We start from the raw sequence: 26,369 nt of genomic DNA, 5'->3' as shown, positions 1-26,369 counted from the left end.
AACATTGGTTTTTCTTAGAAGACCACTGACATGTCAAAAGAGTCTCCAGAGTTCTCAATAACCCCATGCCTTAGACAAAGCAAGAAAGAGTCAATAAATAACTATATATCATAGAAAAACCTGATAAACTAAAATTCTATAGAATTGTTTTCATTTGGTTCACTTTTACCTTAAAACTCAGAAGTCAGTCACACTTGAAAATACATGGGGTTTCTCAAAATGCAAGATTCCCTTACTCTTTAGAAGTTGCTTCATGCTATTAATCCACTGGTAAAAAACCTAGATATATACAAGGTGTCACCACACCTGTAGTCTCATGTACTCCAGAGATTGAAGCAGGAGAACTGCTTGAGCCCACAAGTTTGAGACCCATGTGGGCAGCACAACAGGACCTTGTCTCAAAAAAAAAAAAAAAAAAAAAAAACCCAAAACCTATTTAAAAATTAAGATATATATATATATATATATATGTATATTTATACACACACATACATATATATATATAAAAACATACACACACACATATATATATATACCCACTCAAAAAAAAAAAAAAGATGATTTCACAAATTTATTTGGTTCCTAAAGAAAAAAAGTGGATCCAAGTCACAATAAAAGCCATTCTTAGGGTTAAAGCACACCTATTCAAGCACCTGTTTCAAGGGTGAAAAATAATACAAATTAGTAATGACTATTTTTTATTTTTAAAATATTTACAGAAAACTTCACAAACTTATCCATCTGTAAAGCAATAGAAAATGGGCTTGACTATTTCCTATGAATTCAAAATCTTATTAATGTTTTCATTATAAATGTAATACCTAAAAAAAAAAAACTACCAGAAAAACTTTACCAGAAGCACCTTGACCTTCAAGGTTTCATCACTGTGCAAGTTCCTACCACAAAACAAACAAAAACAAAACCTGACTGTCCAGTCAACATGGAAACTTACCACATTATCAATTTTTTTTTCAATTAGACATGAAATATAACTTATGAGCAGGAAGATTCCACTGAACACAGAGTAGCCTGTGACCTGCGTGCTATTTAAAATTACAAACATGTTTAGTAGCATTTTATCTAAATACATGTTAATGTATAGAGATCATTGATGTCATATCTTAAACTTAAAAAGCCTAAAATTACATCTTATCTGAGTAATATCAACTATTAATTCATTTCAAAAAACTGCCACATAAATTTATAAGAGAAATTTAAAGGGAAATAAGCTACACCATTCTAAGCTCACAGGCAACAAAAAGCTAAGGCAACAAAAAGCTAAAAGTATGCTTCATTGTGTATTTACCAGCAGGCCTGAATATACAAATGAAATCATCAATAAAGAATACTATTAACACTTAATAAAGACTACACAGAATATCAATGAATGTAAAAAATACAATATATTATATGATGAGTTTGAATGCAAAAACCACACATTTATTAAACACATGATTAACTTAAAAACACCAAGCCAATTTGTTTTAAAGTGCTGCTCATCCAAAATCTTGGACAGAACTATCATCCCAAAGTGAATTAAAAAAAAAAAAGAGAGAGAGAGATTACAAGGCAAACACTGACAATAGATATGGACAGGCACTATCAAACAAATGCTAACTGCTCTTTAAATAATGCCATTCTCAAGTGATACAGAACAGTCATCTTGACAGGATTCCTTTTTTGTATAAATAGTCATAAATTAAAAATGTCTCTAGATATTCTAAAGAGCTGCAAACAATACCTTATAACAGCAGCTTAATGTCTACTTCAGGAAAAAAGCACTAAAATCCTCTTCCATTGAAAGTCATTTATTTCTCTGGTGTAAGTGAGCCAAGTCACTACAACATCAACCTCTTTTGTAGAACAATGTAAATAACAACATATACACATCTTAAATTTGGTAGGTCACAAAAGTTAGAAAACAATCATCTTTGAGGAAACAAGAAAATAAATAAATAAAATTAAATACTTTAACCCAACATTTGGTATTGACAAATCAGTAGTGTCAACTTCACATATGAAGGACAGCACAGTCTAGTTTTTAAAGAATATTCAAAATGTCATGTTATTTGGGCTAAAGATATTTAGAATATTAAGCGTTTCCTTTTTTCTTAAAGGAATTTGATACAATCACCATCAAGCTGCTATCATAACTCATTTTAAGCTGGGGTAAAGTGACCTTTTGGTCCATGGCACAATTTACACATATCACACTTCTGTCAAACTGAAACCTTACAAGATTTCATGTTTATAAGCTACAATACACACTGACCAAGATGTCAGTCCCTCACAGTTTTTTAGAAAAATATCTACATTTGTCCTTATGGATGTCAAAATGTTACAGCATCATTTGTGTTTTTTTTTTAAAAAAAGAAAGATGCACATTCATACTGTGAAGTTATTAGGAAAATACTCTTGCAAATAAACTATATAAAGATAAAATACACTTCAAAAGTATGTGGGTTGTTTTTTGTTTGTTTGTTTGTTTTACAATATTCTATAAAGTGCAGAGAAATACTAAGTAAAGGGAAAAACTACTCCCCATAACAAGTTGATAACAGCAGCTTTTGCATAGCAATACTTAGAGGAAGTTGGACACTTCAGTTTCCTCAGGAAGAGAAGGATGGAAGAGGATCTTCCAATTCAGATTTTTTTTTGGCCATAAGTCTGCTTTCTTCAGGAATGGTTGATGATGCCAAATCTCCATTAAGTGTATTTCTTGAACAGTGAACAGGTCCTAGTAAGAAATTGATTCAAAGGTTAAACTCTTATCAGTATTAACTCCAGTCTTCTATGAAAGAACATTCTCAATTCCCTGTTCTGAGACATGAAATTCCTTTAGCTTCCTATTAATATTTTGTCTGTTTAATAAAGAAAAATCTAACTTTTCTACTATTGACAATTATAAGGAGAATCCTCAGAGTTCATGAGATAATTATGAAACTATCTGAAGTAGAGATTTTTTATTTGTTCATTGCTAAAATTGTGGTTGGCACATAATGGGCAGTCAATAAATACTTGCTGAATTGAATTTAACCTTCCTTAATTAATTATTGCTCTTTCAGTCTATTTTAATGCTGTTATGTCCTCCTTGCTTCTATACAAAGAATCAAAGATCCAAAGCAGATTACATGTCTTACCTAAGATCTACAACTGGTAAGAGAACTAAGATAAATTAAAGTCTTCCTCTTCATGAGACTTTCTAGGCAAAGTACCCATCTTTCCACATGGAATGCACCTCACAGAAATACCACTGAAACTCCAAAAGGACACAACTGAATACACTAGCATAGTCCTGCTCCAGAGTAGATTATTTTATACATATTGTTTGAATGTACAAGACCATTTATTACTTTTCTAATTTAAAAAATATTTAAAAACAGAAGCAATTGTACCTCACAAGAAGAACATTTGTGAATAAAGACTTTCAATGAAGACTGCCAAATGCAATGTATATGCTTTAAAAGAAAGAGTGGTAATTCTCTGCTTTGTCAACTGAAACACTAGCTTTGGCATAAACAGAAAAATCTAAGGATGAAACTTTTGACTTTGTCTATTTAGAGAAGTTCTGAAAAAATGAGATAATCATACACATTTGTATGTTTATGTGTGAGATTAGTTTTGTTATAGTCCTAACAGCTGAATTATGGAATGCTAAATGTACTAAGGCATATAAACCTAAATCTTTTTAAAAAATCAGGACCCAGAGTCTTAAGAGAGAAAGGAACTAAGGAAAAATGGCTAGTTTTATAAAAACTTATCACAAAAGATCCTCTTTAAAAAGAAAAAAGTATCATTTAGGAAAAAAGAGCAGAAGGCAGCAAGCACACTGAATATTCTCAGGAGCTCTGGATTGAAAGAGTTGTGTATAAAAGGCATAAAGAAGAAGAGGAATATGAATCTATATTCCTGCTTCAGAAACACCTTTTTCACATAACCTGTTTAACCCTCTTCTCCTTTTCCCTTTCTCTACCAGGTCTTGCTCAGCTGGCCAGGAAAACTATTTTCTTCCCTTTCCCTTCCCTACCCTCACCTCTTTTCCTTTTTTCACATTTCCAATGTTCCAACTTAAATTCAAAACGATGGTAAGTATATGTTCTATGTCAATAAACAGGTTATTAGTTCTATTTTAAAGAAAGATGCCACTACCTTCTAAATATCTGAAAATGCCACCAGCCCCATTCAGAATCCCATTATCTGCATGAACTTTACTTCCTCCTCCAACAAAACTTGTTTGACTTCCTTTTAAGTAAAACAGCTCTATCTTAATCAGTGTGTCCTACATAATCAAAGACTAGAAATGCAATGACATGTTTTTTGTCCTACCTAGCCTTGCTATGATTTAGCTGGGTTGTCCTAGGCTATCTAAAAAATCTGACCACCATTTACTGTGTCACTTCCTAAGAGAAATAAAGTCGGTGTTCCAAACAAATGACTTACAAATGAACTTTTGGAGCACAGTCTGCTCCTTAATTGGGAACTATATGTAATTTCTAAACCCCATGCTTCCTGGGAAATAGTAAAGACTAAACAGTAATAGTCTATTCGTGGCAATATAATAAGAAGACGTATTCGTGTTCACTAGAAATCATGGTCAGCACTGTCAAACTAGGTAACCTAATACACTTTCAAAGCTTTTTTTCTCTTCAGAAACAAAAAATAAAAGTTCTCATACAAATCACAAAAATTTTCCTAAAAATCACAATATAACCCCTCTTTAATACAAGAGAAAAATAATGAATAAATGCTACTATCATTCACCACTACTACCAGTTAGAATTATTGTCCTTAGCCATATCAAGGCACATAAGTAAAAACAACTGATTTGTTTTCCTTGGATTTAGAACTTGCCTTTATTTTCCCCCAAAAAATCCTACCTATATTTCATGCTTTCTTCTAAAATGTTTTTTTCAATGCAAATGTAGCAGGAATAAAAAGATTATGATATTTTATATAAACATATACATATATATGAATGTAGATATTTACAAAGCAACCCTCAGCACTTCTTAGTTGATAACAAAGCTGTTAGTAACTAGATATATGAGCAGCTGTTACTGTATGCTCCAATGTCAGTATTCTTATTTCCAGAAATCACAGAGTCCACAACAAGTATGCTAAAAAGGCCAAAGAAAGAGACAAACTCCATCTAACTTACTATCTGGGTCTTCAAGGGGAATATCATTACAAGAGTCTGTATCTGAGTAGGTTCTCCTGCGTCGCTGGGAGAGTCGGTGAAGTGTAGATACGGGTTCTTTTATAGAGTAGCTACTCCTATAAATAAATTTAAAAAATTGAATTATAAGACCTTAGACAAAGGAAAACACTATAACTTAATTGGAATTTTAAATTATTTCTCTTAAATCGAAAGAGGAACTACTTTTATGCCCAACAAAGTCAGCAACATTCTACTCATTCAGGGGTCAAACTGTAAGCAGTCAACCTACTTAAATCCAGCCTCAGGTAACCTGGAGAAATGGCCTCGGGTTGAATTAAAAAGGAATACAACGAAGAAATGGCTTCTAGAGAAGAAGGTCCACCAAGGCAGTACCCGTATCAGATGGTTCACTAATATTTGGAAAACAATTATGGATTTTCCAAGTGCACAAATCTGATCATAAAGGACATGACAAAGAAGTATACGGAAAATGTTGGTGGCAAACTCACTGACAGCAGCAAGAGAAGATGAAGAGGGCCAAAAAAAGTTTTAATATTTAGTCTAAAAAAATTAAACATGGAAGCCAATCACCACCACCAACAGTACCTCAGAGGATATTTTATGTGAGCCAAATATTACTGTAATTAATGACAACCTTAATGCATCAGAGAAATGATGTATAATTTATATCTTACTTCATAAGGCAGAAAGGGGAAAGTACAGTTTAGAAACATTTCTTTTATAAACTTAAAAAATTGTTAATGATTGTTTAAGCTTCCATATTTCTAGAAAATTCAGTTGGTAAAACTCTTCATTCCCTGACATGGTTGGATATACACATCATCTCTGGCTTCCTCTGAGCATATGACAGTTCAATCAACGATAATGTAAGTGTCAGAGAAAAAAAAAACTGACAAAAGAGTAAGTGCTCAGCACTTAACATTTAGCATAGAGAAATAGATGCTAATGAAACTATAACTTCACCCCTTCCAAAAGAATCAAATAAGACAACCGCTATAATCTAAGACTATTACCTAAGCAAAAAAAAAAAAAAAAAAAGAAAAGAAAACTTCAATAACCTGGCATACTGGCAAGATCTAACTAGAAGGTATAATTTTTAAGTGTGTTAAAAGGAATATATACTAAAAGATCACATGGATTTCTCTTTTCAGAAAGATCTTTCTCATTTAATAAAACTATACCTTAGCATGTATATAGGATGCTACAAAAAGCTGATGTAAAATAAAATGAGCCTCAGTTGTGCAGCCTCACTACATTTAAGTATGCTTAACCATCATTTGATACATTTACAATACCTAAAAAAGCTCCAATGGCTGGCAAGGTGCTTACCTTGGGTAAATTTATTCACTCCATTTTTCTTTCCTGATTCTCCACCTGGACCAGGACCTGATATCAAGTTCTAAGAGATGTATATACACTGATACTGTGAGGAGTGAACCAGAACCACACTTTACCCATGCAGAGTTTTCATTCCACGCCACTGTTAGAGGCCCAAAGAATTTCCTAACTAGGCATAAGTTTGAAAGAATGTGGCCAAAAGAAAAGGTTATTTTACCTCTCAGAACTGCAAGAACCAGGGTGGCTGACAGAACGCTTCATCTGGAAATTAAAGAAAAAAAAAAAAACTTAGCATGATCCACATGTGAAGTAGAATAATACAGCTCTGGTTTACTATTATTATGACAATTATCATAAATTTATACAGAGAAAAAGATGTCTGGCCAAAAATAAAACCCTATCTTAAGACTCAAGAAACATGATTAGCTCAATGTCAACCTTTCTCCTTAATAATAATCATTGACTGGAAAATTTCTCAACACATACCAAAAATATGCTGTATTCTTTTCAATACTAAAAACTACTATATGTTTGTATATGTATATATACAAATATGAATATGATATGTATACATGCATAAAAATATTAAAAAACAGTATATAAAACTAATCCAAAAGTCACACTTTTTGTAATAAAGGACTAAGCAGCAAGCCAGAAAAGTATTCTAATAAACATCACTTTCTTTTTCTCTAAAGGGCAGGTATAGATAGTAACAAAGCTTCTCTTTACCATTTATCATTCAGGTAGCTAACACACAGATGTTCCAAAGTGTGGCTTTCATAGAGAATAGCATGAATAATTCAAGTCTTTAAAGAACTCAGACGAACCCTAAGTCTCAAAAAGGTTTCTACCACATATTTTAAACATAAATATCTAATTAAGCTGAGCATTTAATGTAACAAATACTAAACGTAATTTAGAAGCTTAAACTCCCATCAAAAAATAAAGATCGGCAATCATATAAAACAGATGATTTCAACATTTACAAGGTAGCAGAAAGGCAAAGTTTATACTAAAGGTTTAAGGTGGTTGCCTTTATACACATGGAGTTAAGAATCTCACAAGTACAGATCTAGCATTTATGTTATGCAAATGCCTTCTATACTTGAAACAAAGCCACTAGTTGATGAGAAATACCAGTAGAAATATCAGATATGACCAACCCAATTTGTAGTCCAGATACATCTAATATGACAGTCATTAAGATGCAGATAGATACTAACATGTCTTTTAACAGAAATTACTTCCTTAAGAATTACTTCATCTGGTGATATCCTCACCACAAGAAGAACTCAGTTGCCAAAATTGACAACTGTCTGCACCTAACATAATGATTTGCAATAAAGTTAAATGCAAGTTTATTCTAAGATGGATTCAATAAGCTTGATGAACCAGTTTTAAAGATCAGATTAAATAGTTTAGGAGCTCTCAAAAATTTCAGCTTCATTTTTAATATAAGCAAACTTTTATATAAAAAATAAATTGTTTATTCACCAAGTACAGTAGTGCACACCTATAATCCCAGATATTCAGGAGGCTGAGGCAGGAGGAGTGCAAGTTGGAGGCCAACCTGGCAAGACTGTGTCTCAAAATTAAAAATAAAAAGGGCTGAGAATATAGCTTAGTGATAAAATGCCCCAGGGATCATCCCCAGTACAATAAATAACAACAGTTTTTCATATAAATAAATAACTCATTAAAAAATTGTTTTTTTGCCTTTGAAGACTGTCTGAGCTTAATTTCCAAGCTGTGTCTCTGGAATAACTGCCATAACCCACAAGTCTTGCTTTTTTTGTGTCAAACAAAAGGGCATAATTAGGAAAACTAAGTGGCCTCTAACCTAATATTTCTTAGATTAACTCACTGGATTTTGGATTTCTTTCTTTTTTGGGGGGGGTGGGGGTGGTGGTGCTGGAGATTGAACCTAGAGCCTTGTGAATTTTAGGCAAGCACTCTACCAGTTGAGCTATATGCCCAGCCCCTAACTCATTGGATTTTTTGTAACTTTTCTGCTGATTAAAGATTTTGATTTAAAAGAGTCAGTTATTATACAGAAAATACATATTTGACTTCTCCAAAGACATTTCCTAAAGAGTTCAATGCAAAAATTGTAGCAATGAAGTATTTTTATTGCATTTGATTCTATGTAGTATACCTTTAAAAACATAATAACCTAAGTACCCCTCATGCATCAACCTCAGGAACAGAGAGAGCACTGTACATCCAACTCAAAAGATTGGTTTCTTTTACATGTTCTAAATACATGTTATTTAACAATTTATAGCATATTTACAATTGTTCTAAAAAGCATATTTGTAATTGTCCTAAAAGGATTTACTACAGTCCTATGAGAGTACTAAAAAATAAGCAAAAAGGATATTAACTGACAAATTTCAGAAATACTGCACACTACCTCTCTCAACAATTCACACTAAATTTCAGCATAAAAAGAGGCTCTGAGAAGTCCTGGCTAGACTATTCCTATCAGATTGGGACCAAAAAACCTAATTCATTAAGTCCACCAAAACTTCCCAAATAAACTGACCATAAAATTTATCTTCATGGTACACCTGTCTCAGAGGACATTAGAAAACAGCTCTAAATAAATTTAGGAAATTTATAAAAATTTACTAAATCTCATGTAATTCAATTTGCTGGGGTGGGTAAGAGAACCTAGGAATAAATTGGATCCTATTCTTCTAACCAATAACTCTTCTGGTAATTGCTAAAACAATAACCATGTAGCATTCTTCCTCCTAAAAACACTTTGATGAAAAAAATTTAGTCTTATCAAACTTCATCTCACCTACAAGTTCCCCACAGCATGCCAGAGCAAGTTCAATAGCCTGAAAAGGACAACGAATCCTCCGCCCCCAGAGAAAAGAGCTCTGGTTGTTCAAGTAATCAAGAGGAAAGAAACCAACATTGGACAGGCAACATTAACAAGTCAGATCCTTCACAACAGCCCTCTGATAGAGAAGACACTCTACTGTACAAATGAAGAAACTGAGGACCAGAGAGATTAAATGACTTGCCTACTTGGGAGGTTCAAAACTAATGCTGATTACAGAATGCTTTTCCCACTGGAACATGTTTCAAGTCCCTTCCAATCTTCTAAAGACATGCTTCATTGCATCTCATTAGGAGGGAAACATTGCCCCACTATAAAGCAAGTGTGCTCACATCCCTTTCTGAGTCCCAGCACATATAGTGCATTACAATGTTTTCCTGGGGGCAGCAGCTCAGGGGCAGGCCTGTGCAGCCCCTTCCAGGGAGAGAGTAGATCTATACTCATGCTTAGCTCATTAGCAGAGAGGTCCAATGCAAAATACAGGATAAACAAAAAAATTCAATCTTTCAAGTGTTTCTTCTCCATTGCCTGTTGCCCCTCACCCTTAAAATTAAAAACAAAAGAAAACCCAGAATCAATATCACTAGAAGAAAAGCAAGAAATTCAAACCATTTGAACAGGAGAAGGCGACACAGGAGAAACCAAGGGATCTGGATGGGGCAGTTGAAACATCTCGGGTTTAAACTTGGCATTCGCTATCTTCACACACTCCTCAAGCGTTGTGATGAATGTATTACACGTGGCACTAAGCAGAGAAGAGGCTTCGTTCATGTTCTGAAAGATTACACGTAAGGACTTGAGCAGACTCACACACAGCTATGTGGGATCATCATACACATCCTTATAATCAAGTGATGAAACATCATCTCCAGTGGACCCATGATTAGGGTATGACTTAATAATTTAGGAATTACTTAAAATACACTACCTGACAACATTAAAGCAATGCATAAATATGAAATGTCTGCTTTTTAGGTAAACAATGTATGAGTTAGATTCCAAGAAAATAAACTTTGCATTTAAACCAAATAGCATACTGAAAACTTGTGTATAAAAAATTTATCTTGGAGAAACCTTAACTGAAATGTGATTTTTTCAATTCTCAATTAGAACTTTGAAGGTGTCATAGCAGTGGAACATTCTCGGGAGTTACTTAGTAGCAGCACAATTCTGGTCTATCCTTCCTTCACCCCGTCTACTTCTCCCTTGGTAGAATAAAAATCCTAATTTTGTTCAGGGCGATAAGGGGGCCTAGCCTTGGGGGATGACTGCTCACTCATTTAAGCCCACCTTGGCTATTCTTTGCCAAATACTCATTCCTCACACTCCCCCTAGTTTCTTTTGAGCCAGACAAAAAAGATGAGAAGTCAGCTAGGGAATTTCTAGGATTTTTGCTCCATGATTAAAAACAAGAACAGTAAGTTGAGAAGGTCTCTCTACCCCTGGCCTCTCTGTGACCCTAGTAGTCACCTGAAACCTAAGGCAGAAGGAGAAAATCCAATACAAGAATGGCAGAACAAGCCCAGGCCCCTGACGTTGACACTGAACTTTGGAGCAGTGTTAGAACACCCGCCTCAGGGAGCTTGTGGTAAACAGCATTCACCAGCGAGGAACCACTCTCACCTTCCTCACAAAGACCCTTCCCCCAACAGGAAGGAGGAAGATTTCTTGTTCTACTTCTACCACATTAGGCAAAGGGGACTGGGGCATGGTGACCTTTCACCCAGAGACTAGAGGGCTTACCAGTTCCCTTCACCAGAATGGGTGACCTTATTTCATAGCCAAACCTACTACTAGCCAAACTCTACTACTAACCGGGATTTTGAAGCCTTTATCACTGATCTGAAAAGAATTTTTTAAGTTATTTCATAAAGATATTAACTCTCAGTAGCTGAAGCTGAGACCTTACTATCAAAAGAAAGATTGAGTAACAGCTGTCCAGTGAATTCATGCACTTGGCCAAGAGATCACTGTCCGGAATGCTTCTCATCCCAACCTCCAATCATCAAAATGGTTGCAAAGACAGATTCCCCAGAGAAAAGGAGTCAAGCTTGACTCTGGCTAGACAAATAACCTAGAAGGTACTATATATTTCCAAAGAGTCTATAGCAGAGAGATCCCAGAATAGATGGAACTAACTCACTGTGAAAATGCTCCCCTATCATCCTATAGGATGATGAGGACACCCAGGCATAGTTCAAAGTGGAACCAGACACGAGAAGATCCTTTCTCTTATACCTCTATGCTGGGAGATGAATGATTCTCATCATGATGAACAAATTCCTGGATTGTATGAACCTGCTGCATTAGGAGGTCACAGTAGAGGCGAAGTTCAGACATTTTGGTTTTCAGAGATTCACTGGTTTCACTTATTTCTGAAAGAAACATATATAAACATCAATTAGATCATTTTCATATTCCTTGGGCAGTACAACGAAATTTAATCAATTTGAATGGAAGGCCAAAAATACATTTTTGTCCTATAGTTTAAGAGATATAAGACCTTAGAAGTAGGATAATAGAACCATGAAAAAATACCTCTTTAGATAACTGGGGGGGGAAAAAAACTAAAGGTCATATGTCTGCTGTGAAATTTACATAGATTAATTATAGATATAAAGTGAGGATCCTGGATGTTTCACACAGGATACTTCTACTCCATTACTTGTCCCCTGCCAATTGAAAAATGCCTGTATGTCTCCTTTTATAAATAGGTTTTTGGGGGTTCTTGGCATATTTTTTTCAACTCTGATGTTTGCTTTTTCTCTTAAAAATATATAAATTGATAATTTTTTTAAAATTCTTACACATTAAAGATAATAATCTTTTATTATCTCATAGACTTTTATAGATGTTAACTCTCTTTTCATTTTCTTTGTTGTAATATAGTGTGGCATACAGGAGTTTTTAACCTTCCTATAATTAAAAATACTGTATATAAATATTTATTTTTTTCTGATTCTTTCACTTTATTTCACATTATACAGTTTTCAGAATTTTCACTAACAGCTTACTTACTTCTCCTTAACTCCAGACAAACAACTATTCAGCCACCATCTCAGCCATTCATAAGCTAATTCCTTTTTTAAATTTTGGTATCAGGGATTGAACCCTGGGTCAAGGGGTGCTTAACCACTGAGCCACATCCCCACTCCTTTTTTATTTTGAGATATGGCATTGCTAAGTCACTTAGGGTCTCACTAAGTTATTGAGGCTGACCTCCAACTTGCAATCCTCCTGCCTCAGCCTCCCAAGTCACTGGGATTACAGGTATGCGTCACCACACCTGGCAGGCCAATATGTTTTAAATTAGAAGTAAAAGTTGCAAAGAAGAAAAATATATAAATATTCTGGAGCTTCTCCACACTCTCTAAGCCAGGCCAATGCTATTGCTTTCTGGTACTAGTCACAAAGCTACTCCTGCAGAATGTACCAAATCAATTCTTCCCCAAATTATAGTCCATTCCTTTGTTTCTTTTTAATTATGGTAAAATATACATAACAGAAAATTTGCCACTGTAGCCATTTTTAAATGCACAATTCACTTGCATTACATACATTCAAATGTCATACAAACACTATCATTATCTGTCTCTAGAAGTTTTTTCATTTTTCTCAATGAGAACTTTATACTCATTAAACACTAACCCTGTTCCCTCTTTTCTGTAGGTCTGGGAACTACCATTCTACTTTCTGTCTGCATAAATCAGACTGACTATCCTTGGTATCTCATATGTGGAAACATCCAATATTTATCTTTTGTAATGAATTTCTTTCACTTTGCATAATATCTTTAAGGTTCACCCATATTGTAACAAATGTCAGAATCTTCTAAGGTCAAATAATATTCCCTTGTATATGTATCCCATATTTTGTTTATCCATTCAACTGTCAACATTTGTGTTGTTTCTATCCATTAGCTATTGTAAATATCCATTCCTTCTTATCAGCTTCTTAGTTGTACTTTATCTATGATGTTCCTTCCTATATTTGAGTAGTGACGTAAATTCCATCCTCAGCCTCCATTTTTCAATATCCATAATTTAGTTGTCTTTATTAATTTAATATTGTTTTTTAAATATAAAAACAATATATTTTCAGTGAAAAATTTTAGGAAACACAGAAAAATCAATCTATGAAAACACAAATACTGTCATTATTTTCAAATTATATCCACATATGGTTCAATTAATACCATATACCATTTCCTTTGCTTTTGACATTTATTTAATCTCTTTGAATTAACAACGCACCTTCATGAGTAAGTCAAAAGGTACTAAAGGGTATACAGTGAAAAGTAAGTCTCCTCAGAAATTCCTTTTTTCAAAGTAACAACTTTGTAACAACCAACTCATATACCTTTCTTAAACCAGCCAATGAATACTGACACTATATTTAATTTTGAGTCCTGCTTTTATTTATTTATTTTTAATTTTCTATAGTCGTAGATGCACAGAATGTCTTTATTTTGTTTATTTTTTATGTGGTGCTAAGGATAGAACCCAGTGCATTACACATGCTAGGCAAGCACTCTGCCTCTGAGCTACAGCCCAGCCCCTCCCTTCATTAATGATTGTTTAACCCTGGGCATTTTCTCACATCATTAAAACTTCTTGTAAACATTTTACTGGCCACTTAAAATATCAACTAATGGAAGCACCAGTTTACTTACTGAAACATTCCCCTCAATTTATACCTTTACACTGCTTACAAATTTTTAACTATGATCATCTAAATATATATGTAAGTCTTCTACATTACTGGTTATTTCTTTGCAGCAGATTACTAATAAGTAGACAGGACAATTTATTTTATGTCTTTAAAAATGCTCTTGCCACAGGGGAAAAACTATAGTTACCTTTTTCCTTTTTAGTCCTAGTATCAGTCAAACATGCTTTGGAGCTCCCCAGAGCAACCAGCCACCTCTGTCTTTCAGCTGCATTTACCGCCTTCATGTAGAAATGCTGCTCTCCTGGAATAATTAATTCCATTCTTGTGTTGTCTGCTGAATGAACTATGATGATAAACAAAGGAGAGTACAGTTAAGAATGTCAGTAATTTGGGGAGAATCAAATCACCACTCTTACATAGTATTAGATGCTTCACACACCTAAACCAACAAACCAGGACTCACCGTGAAGGCAGAACCACTGTCTCAGGGGCTGCCCAGGGGTACCTTCCAAACCACCCTTCTTGCATGGACCCAAGAGCAATCTGCCAAAGCGATGGCAGCATATAATAGAGAAAATGGACAGATTAACTACTGAGAAGTGTCAGAATCTTCTAAGGTCAAATAATATTCCCTTGTATATGTATCCCATATTTTGTTTATCCATTCAACTGTCAACATTTGTGTTGTTTCTATCCATTAGCTATTGTAAATATCCATTCCTTCTTATCAGCTTCTTAGTTGTATTTTATCCATGATGTTCCTTCCTATATTTGAGTAGTGATGTAAATTCCATCCTCAGCCTCCATTTTTCAATACCACCTTAAATACATGTAACTAACTTCCTTGGGACCATCTATACCACCTTAAATACATGTAACTAACTTCCTTGAAAGCAGAATCTATGTTTGGTATCCCCCAAGCCTAGGATAGTGTCTAACATATAGAAGGAATGCAACAAATAATAATTATGGCCACCTTCTATTAGAGTTGGAATCTGGAACACCCCTCAAAGGATGTTAGAAAACCCCAAAGCAGCAATGTTCAGAGGTGGGACTTTAAGAAAAGATTGGATCATGAGGGATCTAACCTCATCAGTGGATTAATCCATTGATAGATTCATAATTCGAATGGGCTGCTGGAATAAAGTGGGAACTGTAGGAGGTGAGACTAGTTGAAGGGATTAAGTCGTCTTTGGGAGTGTGCCATTGAGGCCTATATCTTGTCCCCAGATCCTTCCTTTCTCTCTCTCTGCTTTCTGGCCACCATGAGGTAAGCAGCTGTGCACTATCACAGCCTCTCTACCATGATGCTCTGTCTCACCATAGGAGTCAGCTGATTATGGACTAAAATCCATGAAACAGTGAGCCAAAGTAAATCCTTCCTCCTTTTGTTACAGCAACAAAAAAGCTGACTAGCATACCTTCCATTAGAACAGAAGTTCTGTGAAAGGCCCATCACAGTCATCTGGAAAGCACATGAATTTTGAAGACGTTCACATCTTCTACTCTCTCCACTTCCCCTCCTATGTACACACCCCTTCTGATATTCTGACAGAAGAGAGCTAATCAAGAACAAATATGAGCCAATCTCAAGTCTTTGTTGTAAGATGAAATCTGTACTTAAATGTCATTAAATGACGAGTACTTACTCAGCTCTGGACAGTGCTGGTCAAGGGGAAGATGGGAAGAAAAATGGAGTCATTGCTCATATGGAACTGACAATTTAACCAAGGAAACAAACTAACACACCAAAAACCATCAGAGCACTTACATGTTGAATTCTGTGGTGCAAGATTTCACATGTAATTATGAGAGAAAGATTATAAGAGACATCAAAAAGAAAAGGCTTCCAGATCAAGATCTAATGCCAGCAGGATTTACTTAGGAGAAAAACAGTATGAGAAAAGGCTTAAATGAAAAAATAAACACAGAATGTACTAAGGATATGAGAAAGCAAGCCTCAAGAGAGCCTTGTATTGTATTGAAATGCAATATTCATATTCACGAATGGTCAATCTGATAGAGCTACATTATGAGGGGCCCAGAAAGTCTGGCGGAATCCCTAACTTAGAGAAGTAATTACTGAAAACTGACTGGATGCTCAGTGCATTATGGCAAATAAGTGCCATAAAGGCACTTACATGGCCAAACTTAGGTGTAGATACTGAAAGTTACAACCACATAACAATCAGTGATAAGTGGGAAAGATTTTTATATCAGGATAAAACTACAAAAAACCCAAAGCTCTTTTTTGCTAATCACTAGTGCTGGTGAAAGCACCAATGCCTACCTTAAAACAATTCTCTGATTTCTTTCTTCTTCTTTTTCTTTTCTTTTCTTTTTTTGGGTGTGTGTGTGTGTGTGTGTGTGTGTGTGTGTGTGTGTGTGTGTGTGACCAAGGATTGAACCGAGGGATGCTCTACCACTAAGCTACATGCCCCCAACCCCTTTCAATTTTTATTTTGAGACAGAATCTTGTTAAGTTTCCCAGGGTAGTCTCAAACTTGTGATCCTTCTGCCTCAGCCTCCCCAGTCAGTGAGATTACAATGGTGCATCAATGTGCCTAGCTCAATGTTCTAATTCCTAATAATGTTGCTACAAGATGAAACTAAAATAAGATGACTCACTTTTAATTATGCCAGAACCTATGCATCCAATCAAGGATGGTCCTCTCCAAAGCTGTCACCTGAGAAGTTACAAACTTAAGAACAAAACTTCTAACGCATCAAGTCCCTAAGAAAAAAAACGATGGATCAGACCTCTATAGACAGAACTACAAAGCATTACTGAGGAAAATTAAATACCTAATTAAATACAAGGCCACATCATGCTAAATCAATATTGTTAAGAATATAATTCTTCTAAAATTAACCTATAAATTCAATGTCACTCCAGCCAAAATTCAGTGTGGAAATTTACAAGCAGATTCTAAAATGTATAAAGGAATGCAAAGGGCCAATAGCCAAGATAATACTGACAAGGAAAAAAGTTAAAAAACTTAAGACTACAGGATACAAAGAATATAAAGCTAAAGAAATTAAGACAGTGTGCTATTGGCACAAGGATAGAAAGAAAAGAAAAAAAAAACCCATAGAATTAAACAGCCTAGAAAGACCCACAGAGACAAAGACATCCCTATAATGCAAGGGGGGGGGGTTATTTTCAAAAATGTGTTCAGTTAGATATATCCATATGGAAATAAAATGAATCTTGATTCTTACCTTACATATCTAATTTGGAACTAAATATAAATGGTAGAACAAGAAAACTTCAAAAAAGTGACATAGAAGATGTCCTAAAAGGGGAATCAAATGTTCTAGTAAAAATTATTTGCAAAATGGACTTTGCTGAAATTAAAAACTTCTGTTCATCAAAAGATACTAATAACAAAATAAAAATACAAACAGAGTGAGAGAAGATACTTGTAATACAAAAACTCATTCACATTATACAAAGTCCTGTAAATCAATGTGAGAGATAGTCAAGTTCAGAAAATGGGACAAAGAGTTGAGAAGGGACTTTAAAAGAAGAGGATATTCAAATGACTGTTTAATATTCAAGAAGAAAAAATACTCAACATCATTAGTTACTGAAAAAATACAAGTTAAAGTCACCAAGAGATACCAGTATACCTATAAAAATATTCAAAATTTTTAAAAATTGGCAATGTCAAGTTTTGATAAGACATAGATCAAGTGAAATGCTCAAAGTCCTTCTATCAATAAGTTGATATCAATAAGTTCATAGGACTTTGGAAAACAGTCTGGAATCATCTCTGAAAAAGATTCTCCCCTTAACCAAATTTCAGTCAGGATCTTTTGAGTCCTCAGCTCCAGTGGGCTTCCATCTCCATGCTGATAGAGAACAGTTTCAGCAAGAACTCTGCCAAGTCAGAATCTCCCATCCTGGACATCTCTTTACCCTTGTATATGAACAAATTCTTTATTCCTTTCCACCCTGCTGGAAGTAACTGATCACCCTGACCTACCTCTGCAAGAATCCTGTTAAGTGGGTTTAGTTAGAATCCCCAGTGTCCCTGAAGTTTCTTCTTAGTAACTTTTCAACTGCCAGTTCTCCTGTCCTGCATTTGGGTTGTCAGATCCCACTTTTCCTTGTTGTATTCAGAGTTGAGCTCGTTTTCTTTCCTCTGCTACAAAACCCACTCCCTATATCTATCACCACATTCCTAAATAAAGCATGCCATACTATTTTAACAAATGTCAAGGATGTTTTTCTTTAACACCTCTTAAAGCTAAATATATAAAATATTCAATGCCTCAGCAATTGCACTCTACTAGACATATACTAATTATAAAGGTCTACTTATGTTTGATAAAAGAAATGTGTAAAATGTTAACATTACTGAATTATACATTAAGAATGGTTAAGATGATAAACTTTATTTTATATTTATTATACCACAGGAAAAATTTTTTTAATTAAAAAAATGTTCATGATAGCTTTACTCATTATAGTCTCAAAGTGGAAATAACCCAAAAGTTATGGACTATTCACACACAGGAATACTACATAACAATGACTGAACCACCATGAAGTAGAATATAGTTCGATTTCACAAAAATAATGCTGAGTAAAAAGAAACCAGACACAAAAGAAAATACTGAACTGCTCTAGTTATAACAGGAATAAAGGCTAGATGACTGATGACATTTTAGGGGATAAGTGGCTAAGCGGACCCCCACAGCAGATTTCTGAGTGTCTGGTGATAACCTAATTCTTGATCTGTGGTGGCTACACAGATTCTTTCACTTTTAACGTCTGAACATTTTTTTAACATTTATGATCTTTTCTATGAGCTTGTTATTCTTTAATAAAAAAAATTAAACCAACAATGACAACAAAAAAGATGTTGCCATGGTTTGAAACTGTTTTGGAATAAGAATTCCACAGCTGTCATTTAAATATTTTCAAAGATGGCAAAGCTTCTAACTTTGTAGTTTTGGTTTATGACCAGACCTCATCTGGGATTATCAGGAATGAGATAAACAAACATTTTTTTTAAATAAAAACTCATGTTCTGGATGTGTTCTTCTTGTGCATTTATAAACTGGCTCATAAGGCAATTTCAAGAAAACACTTTTAAAATGTTATAGGTGGTGATAATATAGTTGAAAATAATTACAGACACCAAAATGAATATATGGAAAGCCAACACTTTTTTGGGTATATGTTTCAGTATATTTGTTAGAAACATGCATGTAATAAAAACACCAGGCTGAAGTGCTTCTATCTCTATTCATGTAGCCAAGACTCTCTTCCATTAAAACTGTAATAACAATCAACTAAAGCAGACATGATACAATCACTGGGCACATGCAGTTTGGTGAAAGCTCCCCAGAAGACATCACCTTCTCCTCTTTGAGAATATGGATCATGAAAGAACCTACTAGTAACTCTGAGATGAAGGTGAGGAAACAGATGTTGTAGATAAAGAATGTGCATCCAATCTGTATACGGGGTAAAGTTGGGAGTTCATAACCCGCTTGAATCAAACTGTGAAATATGATGTATTAAGAACTATGTAATGTTTTGAACGACCAACAATAAAAAAAAAAAAAAAAAAGAATGTGCATCCAAAGAAGAAAAATACCCTTAGTCTCCTTAGTCTCCTTGGGTAAATCTAACTAAGAATTACTAAAAAAAAAAAAAAAAAAAAAAAAAAAATCACACAGAAGTAGCAATCTAGCCCTGGAAAAAGTAACACAATGCATTAGCTGCTACTCTGGTTGAATCTAAGAAAATGTAGAGAGGTAAAGCAACTCTGGAGTACCTGGCAGCTATGAGCAAGAGCTCACCATTTCCAAAGAACTATTCTTTACAAAGGACAAGTATTCAGGCTACAGAAGGGGGATGAGAAAAGCCTAGAGAGAATTTAACACACACTCTTCTAATGCTCTAATTTTTCCTCAATTCACTCTGGAATTCAAGACTTTTCATTATAATTTTGTCTGATTTCATAGTGCCTATCCCCACACCAACCACCCCAACCACAAATATAAATGAATCAATGATCCATGAAACATTCTGGAAAATTACAGCATGACCTAGTGCTTTATTCCTCCCCCTTTGGAAGGGAAGGAAATCATCTCTATCATCTAGAACTTATCTCCAGTTCAGCCTCCGACTTTATCAATACCCATCAGAGTTGGCATGGTCATCTTCAGAGCTCAACTTTTAATCTTTACAATACCTTTCTATAAGAATTAAATAGAAAGCACATGGAGGCATCATGGCAAGAAGTGGCATCCAGCAAAAAACTGCAACGGTCAAACTGGAAAAGTAGCACAGTTACTCTGAATTTCAATTCACAGTACATTTATAAAGGGAAAATTATCAAAACCAATGCTATATGCCACTCCTGACTGCTAAAGAAATTAATAGCACTAAAAAATTGCTACATAATTGGAAATGCTTTTGTCCTCATTTGGAGCATGAGAACCTTTATTACCTAACCTCAAATTCCTAATTACTCACCTTTAATTTCACAAACTGCCATCTTTATACTTCCTTTGCTCCCTTTGCAAACATCATCCTGTGAATCATAGTAGGATAGGATGCCATTATCTAAAACAAACCAGCGAGGTTGCCAACCTAAAAAGATCATAAATAACAAAGGTTAATAAGAATTTACTTTTATCCCATAGAAAACTGTGATTTCAAGCCCTGCCATATACATGATTTCTTGGCTCTCAAGAAACATCTGACAATAAAATTTTTAATGGTCAACACTTGCCCAAAATGTCCTTGCTAGAGAAATGGTTCCCTGGAATCATCTTCAATAATAGCCCTACACAAGGTACAAAATAATTGCTCCTTTTCATGAGTACACACTGAGTATCCCTTATCCAAAATGGACCAGAAGTGTTTGGGATTCAGACTTTGGAATATTTGCATATACATAATGAGATACTTTGGGAATGGGCCCCAAGTCTAAATACAAAACTCATTGTTTCATGTACACCTTATACACATAGCCTGAAGGTAATTTTATACAATATTTCTGGTTCTGTGATTCATCATATGAAGTGATATGTGGAATTTCCTATTTGTAATATGTCAGAACTCAAAAAAATTTAGATTTTGCAGCATTTTGGATTTCAGGTTATCAATGCTCAAACTGGAACAGTAACAGAAAACAGGGATTTTAGACTCAGTTCTACAATCATTCTTTTTGAATAACCAGGGGCAAATCTTTTCATTTCAATAAATCTCTAAAGTACCCAGTCTCCAAAACAAGTAGGTTGCACAAGATGACCCCTCAGCTGCAACCTAACCCTCTTATTCTACAGTGGCCTTCCCTTCTCTTAGAAAATACATTGCCTAAGCAAACTCCCTTAAACACCATATAAGAGCTAAGTGAATTCCAATCTTTACACAGACTCTATAACCTATGTAAGAACATATATTCCCCATGACCTCCCTTCCTTCCTCTGATCTGCTACAGACTTGGCTCTAAGGCAAACCTGGTAAGTAGGAAGATGGTTTTCCTTGGTGCCCAACTCCCACTCCTCTTGCAAACCAAACTCCATGTTCCCTGTAATCTTATCAAGCATGCTACTAATTTACAACAGTTCACTAACTAACAACATGGTGACCATGCTGGAGGCAGTGTGACTGTCCTTGTTCTTTCTGTAACTATTAATTCACAATTTGGCACAGATATTCTAGGCTAAAATGTACCACCTTTTAAACCACTGTCCTGCTAGATTTAGCTATAACCAGTTATATGCTTAATCAATTCAGCTTTTCCAAGGCCAGATAGTACCAAAAAAGGACAGACAGGTGAAATATTCTTAAACCTTGCTTTACAAACCCAGGACTTTCTTCCCTAAAAGGCTTTACCTATAACACTTTTGAAATGACAGCACCGAGTCATCATTAAAAAAGTTAAATTTTTGGTGGCACATGCCTGTAATCCCAGTGGCTTGGGAGGCTAATACAGGAGGATCATGAGTTCAAAGCCAGCCTCAGCAAAAGTGAGGCACTAAGCAACTCAGTAAGATCCTGTCTCTAAATAAAATACAAAATTGGGCTGAGGATGTGGCTCAGTGGTTGAGTAGCCCTGAGTTCAATCCCCAACACCAAAAAAAAAAAGAGAAGTTAAAAAAAAAAATGTTTATAAGAAAGTAGAAAATGCTTTAATACAGTTCAGAAAGATAAATGTCCAAAATAAATAAATCAAGCAGCCTTAGATGCCTGGAAAATATTTTTTGCTGTCGCTTTTTTTTTGCACTGGGGATTTTAACCCAGGGATGGTTTACCACTGAGCTATATTTACAGCCCTTTTGACTTTTTTATGTTGAGACAGTCTCACTAAGTTGCTTAGGGCCTCAGTAAATTGCTGAGGCTGGCCTTGAACTTGCAATCCTCCTATCTCAGCCTCCTGAGCTACCAGAATTATAGGAGTGCGCCACCACACCTGGCTTGGAAAACCCATCTTTAAGAATGCTATATACCCTAATGCGGCCTGCCAAATTAGAAAGTTCTTTTGAATACATGGACTTTATCATGTTCATCACTGCATTCCCAGCAATTAGAATGGTGGTTGGTGCCTGGCGTAACAGGTGTTTAAAAAATATATTTCTCATGTGACAGAAAAAAACAAATGAATGAACACCATAAATGTGAGATCTTGCTATGATCCATAAAAAACAGACATTAAATATTATTATTCATAAGTATTGAACATGTATAGAAATGATGAAAACATATTTCCAAATAGTAATTCACCTTGGTGAGCAAATTATAAGCAGAGTATGAAAGTACATTCCTCCACCATAGATCCAGTGTACCTATAGGACAAAGTATGATTCTGCAAATGTGGATTATTGCAATTCAATATCTATTTAAAACAAATATTGAAGCCAGGCACTGTGGTACACACACTTCTGTAATGCCAGCAACTCAGGAGGCTGAAGAAGGCGGCCTACAAATTCAAGGCCAGCCTAGGCAACTTATTAAGACCTTGTCTCTAAATAAAGCAAAATGGGCTGGAGATATAGCTCAGTGGTACAGTGTTTGTCCAATACGTTTACCAAAAGCCCTGGGTTTGAGCCCTAGTAACACACATACACACACCAAAATGTAAATGATTCATTTCGAATTTGTAGGAACACAAATGGTGACCATGGTTGAATATATTATTCTAACCAAGTCTGTTAATAATCACTATATACCTTTTTTGAAGAAATATTTAACAACCCAACCTGTTGTATAAACATTTACACAATATAGGACTGTACCTGTGGAAAAGATCCACACATTACTCCCTTTTTAAAAATTCCTCTTTAAAAAAACAAAACAAAACACATATTTTTATATCAAACTACCAAAAGTTACCAAAACTCTTATTCTACAAAGGATTCCCAAATTACACTAATTTAAAATTTTAAGAACACAGGAGGTCCTTAAAAACCACTTAGCATGGACAGCTGCTTGTCCTACAGACCCAAGATGAACTAATTAATAATCAGCATGTGGGGGAGCCAGATTTAAATTTTAAAAATGGAATCCTTCCAAACCAAAGATTTCATTTCAGCAAACTCTACATAGCTTACTAGAAGTTACCTAAAATGTTCTGCAAAGACTAAAACCTAAGACACAGCTGGTACTCAGTACCAAAGGAAATGAGGAAACTGCCAAGACCACATTTCACTCCAAGTGAAACCTCACCTTAAATTATGACTCATCTTAGTAACTGCCATTGCTCTGGGCTACTCAGAAATGGTTCATCTGGCATGAACTCCCAGGACACAGTGCTTACAAATATTTGCGATGAGGCAATCACTTGCATCTCAAAGCATAGAAGCTACCGACTCACCATTAATGTGGTACCTCAACCAAACAGTAACTGTGCTTCTCACAACCACCCAAATGAAAATACTTAATAAAAAATATTTGTCTTGGGGCCAGGGGTGTAGCTCAGTGGTAAAACACTTGCTTAGCATGTGGAAGGACCTGAGTTCACTTCTCAGCATCACCAAAAAGTTTTTAATTTAATGTTTTTAAATGTGTCTTATTTTTTTAAATGTTTCCTGTTAAAATGATAGTTAAGGAAATAAATTTTTATTTTGAACAAAATAAAACATCAGTGATTCAAAAGTATCTGCTACTGTATATCTGGCTTTAAGGTTCTAATTAACCAAAAATCAAGAACAACTATGGCTCAGTACCTATGCCTTATAGTGTGTATATGCAGATTTTGCACAAAGTCCAGTGAACACAAGTTGAGTACAGCATATAATCACTAAAGGGTTCAATATCTTTGGCAGAGTAAGTGGGCAGCAAGTCAATATTTGCCATTATGTTTAACCAAGAAATCTGTTTACTATTCCAATGTTTTAAATACATTCCCCTTCCTCTTATTTGGTGAGATAACAGAACTCAGGAGTAGAAAGACACTTCCAGTTGTTGATCACCCAGGCCTAACAAAAAGACTGAGATCCTGAGAGAACAAGCCATTTGCCTAATTTAGCGCTGACTGATAGTAGAGACTGCACTACAATTCAGACTTAAGAGCTTTTAATAGCCTTCATTATCATGGAAAGTGGCCCTTTCCACTGAAGCTACTAACAGTACGTAGTTCTTCCTTCCAACCCATCTCAAGGATGAATCTGACAAGCCTGCTCCATTTCTGTGTGTTACACTTTCTTGCACTATTTCTCAGTTACCTGAATTCCCAAACGTTCGGATACTTCGTTGAAAACCAACCTTTAAAAGAAAAACACCTGGGGACAGATTCCAAAAACATGCTTGCTAAGTTCAACAAGTGAACTTCTAAAATCAATAGTGTTGTTCAGGAGGTTAAAAGGAATATTTTTAAAACATCTCTTAAAATTAAATCTTGATCCTAAGAGTCCAATCCTGTCCAATACCCCGGACAACTCAGTTATTAACAAAACACTATTAAGTGTGAACAAGGGCTGAGAATGCAACACACATGGAGGTGACTGGGAATAGTTCCGGAGGCTACAGGGGGCAATCCGAACTATTACTACACACAGCAAAGAAGTGGTCTGGTGCACGTCCCGTCCTCAGGAAGGTGCGCAGTCTCGAACTCTCCTCGGCAGAGGCCAGATAGACTCCACGAGGGACCCAGAGGGGGATTAAGCTTTGAATTCGCTATGAGGGTCACCACCCTCCAGGCAGAGAGGGGGCCCCTGACCCACCATCTCCACAGCCTAAGCCTGCCCAACCCTTCCGCCTCTCCCCGCTGACCCTGGACCATGCGAGCCCCGATACCTGTGAGATAGTTGGTCCACTTGTACAGAACCCCCTCCATGCTTCAGATCCCGGCGCCGCGCATCCTCCTGGCCAGGCGCCGGCCGCGCAGATCGGGGTAGGCACCGGGTCTGGGGCAGCCCCTCCCGGCAGCCCCTCCCGGGTGCCCCGGCCCCCTCCCCGGCTCCCGCCGGTCCTAAGCCGCCCTCAGCCCCCGCGCGCCGCCGGGACGTGGCGGCTTAGAGGCCGGGACGGCGGGTGCCGCGTGGTGCTCCAGGGCCGCGAGTCGCGCGCTCAGACATGCCGGGCGACCCTCGGCGGCGGCGACCGTGGCAACGATAAAAAGGCGACCGCAGCCGCCCTCCCGCTCGCACTTCCGCGGCCCGGTGGCTCTCTTCCGCGCCCCGGCGCTTCCTCCTCCTCGCCCGCCTTCCTTCCCCCGGGTTCCCCGTTTGTTTTCATTGACCCCGACGTCGCTTTCACTTCCTGGATGAAAGGGGCCGGCCCGTCCCGGGAAACCCCTCCCCGGCGGCGGGGCTGCAGGAGCGGGCGCAGCCTGCCGCCCCGCCGCTGTGCCGGAGGCGGCGCAAGCAACGCGCGCGGGTGCGGCGCAAGTCTGGCCTCCTCCTTCTCCTGGGCCCTGCGGCTCCGCAGTCTTCCTTCACTTGGGCCCTGCCGCGCTCAACCCTGCTCTGTCTGAGCACAAGCTCCGTTGCATTACTCTCGGGGACAGTGACATAGGCCTCTCCTATTAAGAGTGTTCCTGTAGGGTAGCCTAAGATCCTTTGGTGATTTTTATTTGTTTGATTTTAAGAAAATAAAAGGCTTGTGTGGGCTTCATATTCTTCTCACACTCAGGGTGTCCGAGAAATTCTCTTCTAGGAAGGTAAAATTACAGCTATAATGGGGTCCTCAGACAAGAAATTGTCACCATCCCTTGGAGAGCCAGGATATAAAACGTGGAACTAAACTTTGAAATTGCATTAGGGGGGCTTTCTCTAAACTTTGAAATTGTATTTGAAAAAATAGGGGCTTTCTGCAAATTTTGAAATTGTGTTAACAGAGGCTTTCTCCTAACCTGTGTGTTT

General features: G+C 36.4%; 1 protein-coding gene across 1 annotated transcript; it reads right to left on the bottom strand.

Moving 5' to 3' along the window:
* Positions 1-1,414: 1,414 nt before the first annotated feature.
* Plekha3 (pleckstrin homology domain containing A3) lies at positions 1,415-25,754 on the bottom strand. Its single transcript, XM_005324658.2, has 8 exons — positions 25,303-25,754; positions 20,536-20,652; positions 14,227-14,382; positions 11,607-11,743; positions 9,978-10,142; positions 6,735-6,778; positions 5,159-5,274; positions 1,415-2,737 (listed from the first exon to the last, which is right to left on the bottom strand). The coding sequence occupies exons 1-8, from the start codon at positions 25,340-25,342 to the stop codon at positions 2,610-2,612; spliced, it is 903 nt and encodes a 300-aa protein (XP_005324715.1). The 5' UTR covers positions 25,343-25,754; the 3' UTR covers positions 1,415-2,609.
* Positions 25,755-26,369: the final 615 nt, after the last annotated feature.

The sequence above is a fragment of the Ictidomys tridecemlineatus genome, chromosome 7, assembly GCF_052094955.1.
Source record: "Ictidomys tridecemlineatus isolate mIctTri1 chromosome 7, mIctTri1.hap1, whole genome shotgun sequence".
NCBI lineage: Eukaryota > Metazoa > Chordata > Mammalia > Rodentia > Sciuridae > Ictidomys > Ictidomys tridecemlineatus.
Note: the sequence above shows the minus strand (reverse complement) of the source record. Positions and strands in the feature narration are given on the sequence as shown.